The 7,127-nt window shown below is 36.0% G+C and overlaps 1 protein-coding gene across 2 annotated transcripts in view; it reads left to right on the top strand.

Moving 5' to 3' along the window:
• LOC106871252 (uncharacterized) overlaps nucleotides 1-7,127 on the top strand; it is a 191,996-nt gene that overhangs the window by 53,951 nt on the left and 130,918 nt on the right. For both annotated transcript variants that reach the window (XM_052974427.1, XM_052974426.1), the window contains exons 3-4: nucleotides 2,387-2,495; nucleotides 3,616-3,844. In XM_052974427.1, coding sequence (XP_052830387.1) covers nucleotides 2,387-2,495; nucleotides 3,616-3,844 — 338 coding nt within the window. The remainder of the gene's footprint in view (nucleotides 1-2,386; nucleotides 2,496-3,615; nucleotides 3,845-7,127) is intronic.

Here is a 7,127-nt window from a genome sequence, read left to right as displayed (position 1 = left end):
TCTCTCTCTGAAAGTATCTGTCATTACAGTATTGAAATGTGATTGTTTCAGTTAGTGGAATAGTTTCATTTTTAAAGTAAAAGTATTTGACATGAGTGTTTTTGTTTCACTTTTGACACGTAATACTTAAATAGTGGAAGAGATATTATGTTGCCGTGGGCTTGAACTCTGCAAGAAGTAAAAAAATGTTTTTGACTAAAACACAACTGGAACCCTAAGTAATGCATCTGTAAAATTTGAATGAAATTGGTTGCGTAGTTCTCAAGTTTTAGGGATTCACACAGACAGACAGACAGACAGACACATTCTCATTTTTATATATATAGATATCCTCTTTAATTTAATGCTCATGTACAATTTTTTTTTTTAAATATACAGTTGTAGTATTGTTTCTAACTGTCAGGTCATATCCAAATTCAAATATAGCTATGCTTTTCCATTGGACATTTCTATACAACTTTTTTTATATACACAGCATATTTGGAGTTAGAATTACTTATCTCCTTACTCTTCTATACAGGGAACATCTCATAAAACATTTTTCACTTATATTTTCAAATAACCATTAGTTGCCTTAGTTTTAGCCTATACCTAACTAGACTCACATTTGAGTATACACACACACACACCTACGTGTCTGTATGTATATATATGTGTATATGCATTTATTTGGTTATCAAGTATGAAATTTGTAGTAAGGTATATGGTAAACTTTGATAGCTGCTCATTTTGTGCCATTATTATATTTTGACAATCTTTATTTTTTGTTAGAAAGCTGACATATTTATTTATTTATTTTAACTCATTTTGCACTTTTTGTGCAGAGATGGTTAAGTTGGAAATTCATACAGTTTTGAAATACTAGTTCTTTCTTGGAAATGCAACATCACAGAAACAAAGGTGGTTAATGACAAACTGAAAGCTACCGTCGAATCAGATCCATCTCAAAGAGCCCTTCAACTATCGTTGTTGTGTGGTATTAGCAAGGAAACAGTATTGACTCACCTAGTTCAGTTCGGTAAAGTGAAAAAGTTAGATAAGTGGATTCCACATGAAGTCAATGAAAATCAGAAACAGCGTTTGGAAGCCTGCTTTATGCTACTTTCTTGTCACAAAAATGAATAATTTTTGAATCGAATTGTAACATGATGAGAAATGGATCCAATACAACAACCGTAAAGGTTCAGCACAATGGTTGGACAAAGACAAGCCACCAAAACACAGTACAAAAGGCAAAATTCATCAAGAGAAGCTGCTGGTGTGTGTTTGGTGATCTGGCATAGGTGTGATCCATTATGATTTCTTTAAACCTGGCTCATCAATCACAGTCAATGTATACTGCAGCCAGCTGGACCAAATGATGCAGAAACTTACAAAAAACATCCTAGATTAGCCACTCCCATTTTATTGCAAGACCATGCCAGACCACACATCGCAAAATGGACATTGGTGAAACTCTATCATCCACCATTCTCACCTGATCTCGCCCCCACTGACTATCACTTCTTCCAGAATTTGGATAACTTTTTGATAGGAAAAAAGTTTAATTCCGACGATGTTGTAAAACAGGCCTTCCAAGATTTTATTGACTCTAGATTGCCAGGCTTTTACAGTTCTGGGCTGGACAAGCTACTGCTGAAATGGCAAAAGTGTATTGACAATATGGGTGCATACTTTGATGAATAAAACTATACCTTGTATTTATAAAACATTAGCAAACTGTTTTTCCTTTTCTACAAATTTCATACTTGATGACCTAATAATACACAATTCAATTAGAGGTTATATTAGTCTCATGAAGGTATGGTATTATCCAATGAATTACTGGTTCAATACCTAATATTTGTTGTGAATAATAATATTATAATACTATAGGTTTATATATAAATCATTCAAAAGAAAGTAAGAAAATGGAGGTATAGCATTTAATATAAATTTATTATCTGCAAAAATCAAACATAGTCCCTTACAGCTATTTCAGTTAAAAGATTAAATAGGATTAAAATTATATTAGGCAAAATCTCTCCAAAGAGGTAGAAAAAAGATATACTGTTAGGTTTTTGATATGTTGTATTTTAGATGTAGCTCAGTGAAAGGGAGACATAAGTAGTGGCATGTAAGCATTGGAGAATAAAGTGAGATGGGATCATACTGAGGTTGTGTTTCTGTATCTGTTAAGTAAAAAACAAAAACGAATATACTAAAACCAAATTTATAGCAAAGTGAAACCATGTAAACCAATAAACAACTATATTTGAGTGTTAGTAACTGTAAAAGTTGTTTCCTGTACTACATTTTACATACATGATACAGCAACAACTTTCTGAATATAGCTTTCTCTAACACTAGTTAATGTTTTTATATCTTTTCTTGTATATTTTTTCAGAAAATTCTTCCATCAGAATTGACACAAATTTTTAAAACTCAGTTGTTTCCATGGAATGATCCTAAATATCTCAAGCCAGAAGATGATGAAGATCCAATGCTTATGTTAGGTGAGTTCCTGACTTATATTTTAATGGCTCTTTAGGCACAGGCTGGTTTTATAGTTGCTACATTAGGGGATGATGCTCCAGCTTCATCAACAGTGCAAATGTGGGCAGCTTAATTTGGGAGGGGAAGGAGAGTCTTGAAGATGACCCAAAGTCTAGACATCCTACAACTGCAACCACCAAGGAAAACATTGATTGTGTTCACCACATGGTAATGGATGATAGGTGATTGATTATAAATCATATGTTGTTTGTTCCTGCCTGGTTCATAAGAGGCAGTTTCCTGGTTTCGTTGTCATATAGGTTCCCCATCTGAATGGGATCCCGGTCCGTCACAGGTGAGCTGCTAGATGCAGGAGGAAAAATTGAGAGAAAGTTGTGGCAAAAGAGTCAGCAGAAGCTGTGTGGAGCTTAGGTATTTCACTCATAAACACACACATTGCCTGGTCTGAGATTTGAACACACACTGCTGTAACCACTAGACCATGTGCCTCCACATAAATCCTATAGCTAATGCTATTAGTATATCCCATGAGAGAGTTCAGAATATTATGCACAACAAACTTGGCATGAAGAAGTTTTCTGTCAAGTGGGTGCCATGTATTCTGACAGCTGGCCAAGAATGCACCAGACTGGTCACATCATGATGTAATTTGTTTCACCAGGCTTTGAAGTATAGTTGTTTTTTTATGTTCTTAAAAGGAGCTTCCCTTGATGAAATACTGCAGCTTAAAAGCATTTAATGTCTGGAGGCTGTGGTTGAAGCCAATGACAATTTTATTGAAAAAATTTAATCTTTAGTATTTCATTGTATTGCTATGTAAATTTGGTAAATGTATCTGTTAAAACGAGATGTCTGTGTTATTTTCATTTTTGCATAATTTAGACGACAGTTTATTCATCGCACCCTGTACTGAAGTACAGTGGTTAAAATTAGTTTCAAGGGGGGAATGGAGTATACGCCACTGAACAGAAATGACAATGAAAGGCATACCTCATTTTGTATAACTCCAATTTACAAAACTTCATCTTTACAAATTGTAGATGAAAAATGAAAAAATTAGTTACCATGGTTATATTTTATGGCATACTTAGCATTATCTTTCTTGCTTTTGTTTTTCAGAAATTGTTCCCTGCAATTTTGATGAAAGTAGTCTGAGTCGTGTAAATCCTGTTGACCCACAAGTTCCTATTGGCACTGCACAAAATGGTTTAGGTTCAACTTTTGGAACAACTAATGGTTACAATATGACAACATCTGAACTGGGTGAAAAACTAAAAATTTCTGAATATAGGTGCCACATGTTAACTGATGCACTAAGACGAGCTGTCAGTGACCTAACTAAAGTCAGGTACAAAAGACACCTTTTACATACCCACACTGATGTCATCATTAGACTTTTTCATGTTGGTTATTCTATTTAGTATACATTGTTCAGGTCTGCTTATCATCAATCATTTTGATCTTTGTCACCTCATTTATTAAAACTTCCATTCACATTAATTATTTTTTGTTTCAAGCATTAAAAGTTACTGGCAATATAATTGTAATGTTGGACAATGCATAGGCATGATTTGGAACCTATTTTTAGTACTTGTGACATGTTGGGGCTGCCTTCATTCTGATATGTTAGTTAAAATTGTTGGTACTTTATACTTGCGATGATCTTTATATACATGAAGATTATATTTTACTCTTTCAGCCAAAGGCTAGGTCATGCTGGAGCAGCAGGAAAAAATCTAAAAATTATTTTATTGAATCTTGGGAGGGCCATTATGCCAATAATAAACACACACATTGGTTCCATTTCAATTCTTTTATTATTAGTTCATAATATTTGTTAACCATTTAACCAATTAACTAATGAATTGTTTGATTAATTGTTCTGTGACTCAATCATCAGCTAGATTTGTTAGTCCTTTTCTCACTTTATAATGACCTCATCAGTGACATACCCACTCTACTTCAAGTCTGTCTTGTAGTTTATGGATTCTGTATTTATATTTATAGGAATGTGTGAGAGAGAGTGTGTGTATGCATATGTACACCTGCATGCCTGTGTAGCATAAAGTGGATTCTGTCATTGTGTGAGAGACAACGTGTGTGTACTCATGTAATATATATATATGGTATGGATTCTTTGAAAAGTGTTAATGGTTAACATTTATGTATTTATCTATGTATGGTTGGTGTCTTTGTGTCTAACTCTCATACCAACCACATGATCATTTAATGTCCATTTTCCATGCAGGCATGGGTTAGACAGTCTGACTGGAGATAGTAAGCCAGAGAGTTGCACCAGGCTTCAGTCTGTTTTGGCTTGGTTTCTGCAGCTGGATGCCCTTCCTAATGTCAACCACTCTACAGAGTGTACTGGGTGCCTTTAATGTGTCACTGGCGCTGGCCACGACTACAATTTCATTTAGTTTGATGTATCTTCTCCAGTGCAGCAAATTGCCAGAAGTCTCGATCACTTGTCATTGCCTCCATGAGACTCAACAACTGAAGATCATATTTCACCACCTTGTCCCATGTCATCCTGGGTCTGCCTCTTCCACAGGTTCCCTCCATAATTAGAAATCAACACTTCTTTACGCATCACATGACCATACCAATACAGTCTTCTCTCTTGCATGCTACATCTGATGCCTCTTATACCCAATTTTTCTCTTAACACACACACACACTGTTGTACATGCACCCTGACTTGTAGAGCATGCTGACTTTGTTTCTTTCAAGTCTCTGCATGTCCGCTACAGTCATAGCCCAGGTTTCACTGCTATGTAGTATGACTGTTTGCACACAGGCATCATACAATCTGCCTTTTATTTGTAGGGGATGGCCAACAAAGGTAGCAGCCCTCTGAATGTTTCCCAACCCATTCTTATTCTAGCTGCTACATTCTCAGAGAATACTCCTCCAATGCTAATTTGGTCACCTAGGTAATGGAAGCTATCTCCTATTTCTGAGTATATCCCTGGGTATTTGACAAAATCAATTTTCTGTACATTTCTAGTGTTCATTGTACCTGCACATCTGCTACACATAAACACTATTTTCTCTATTAGCCTTCCTATGATACTGCTGCACCTTTTATATGTCCATATTTTGCACTGGGTATACCTTATGGAGTTTCTACCTACACCTTTTCTACACATCAAGGAGGGCCATCTCCCTGAAAGGGTTTCTAATTTGTTTTCATACCTACTAGGACTTTGGTCTTTGATAAATTAACTCTAAGGCTCTTTGATTCCAGACCTTGCTTCCACACCTGAAATTTCTTCTAGTTCTGGTGGTGACTCAGCAATAAGAACAAGGTCATTAGCATAGAGGATTTCCCAAGGGCAGCCCTTAAATTCCTTTGTTATGGCCTGGAGGACTATGACAAACAAGAGGAGGCTGAGAATCAATCCTTGATGAACTCCTACCTCTACACTGAATTCATTACTATACTTGTTGCTGCCTTTTCACCTTATCTTACTAAATAGGCCTATAATATCTTTTCACCCTCTGGAGGGTGGATGGGTGGGAAGGGCTGTCTAGCATATCTGATTTATACTGTGATTATCAACCAATTTAATGTCAAGATGCACATGCACGTTCTATAGGCATGGTGGTTTGTGTCAGCAAAACACAGGCATGCACATACATGTGGATTTGTAAATGATCCTACATAGTGTGTAATATTGAGAAGTTTTTTTCACTTTTGAAGCTGGTGGCAGTGGTGGTGTGGTCATCGCATCTTAAGTAATGGTTTCTATTTATTTATTGGTGTATGTTCATGCGTCTAACATAAAAAGCTGCATCATATGGGTGTGTCAGTATGATTTTTATGTCTTATTTATCCTAAGCATGCCAATAGAGTACTTATCACTATATTCTCTTCAGTGAATTTCCATTCTTTCAGCTAGGCTCCTCGCAATTTTCCCTACAAGTTCTTATATTTACCCTCAATGCATTTTAACCAATAAACTATATTCCTTGTTCTACGGTTGATCTTTGGATTTGCATTACACAAAATACAATTCCTATTAGAGCACAAGGTCTTTCAAATAGGTATGTATGTTCTATTTATCAAATGGATTCCCCTGGTTTCTCTACTACTTAATTATAAGTTTAACATCTCTCAAAGCTATACTAAAACTATGGGCTAATTCTCCTTTGAAAGTTGTCACTACAATACCAAGAGTTTACCTTATCTACTTCCTTACTAATCCTTTCTAGCCTATTTCATAGTTTTGTTCAATCACTTACCTCCTCCTCCACCATCCCACTCTATATAAACTTGCTCTCTCGGATTCCTACTACATTTCAATCACCTCGCCCAAAATATACAAATCCAACCAGATGTTGTTCAGATAAGGAATCTTTTTTTTTTTTTTTTTTTATAGTTTCAGCTTAGAGCTGCGGCCATGCTGATGCACCGCCGTTTTGCTACACTGTTATTACTGAGAGCCTCCTCCAATATGTGGCACTTGGTGAAGACTGGAGTTTGATGTAGCTACCCTCATTTGCACCTCTTGCCGTGAGGTAGGTTCATCTGGGATTCTCGGCAGGAAGAGATCCAGCTTTAATTTAAAAACCCCTACATCTACTTTGTGCAGGTTCCTCAGGCTCTTTGGGAGAATATTAAA

Source organism: Octopus bimaculoides, chromosome 18 (genome assembly GCF_001194135.2).
Source record: "Octopus bimaculoides isolate UCB-OBI-ISO-001 chromosome 18, ASM119413v2, whole genome shotgun sequence".
NCBI lineage: Eukaryota > Metazoa > Mollusca > Cephalopoda > Octopoda > Octopodidae > Octopus > Octopus bimaculoides.
The sequence above is the reverse complement of the archived record's forward strand: the minus strand, read 5'-3'. Positions and strand labels throughout refer to the sequence as shown.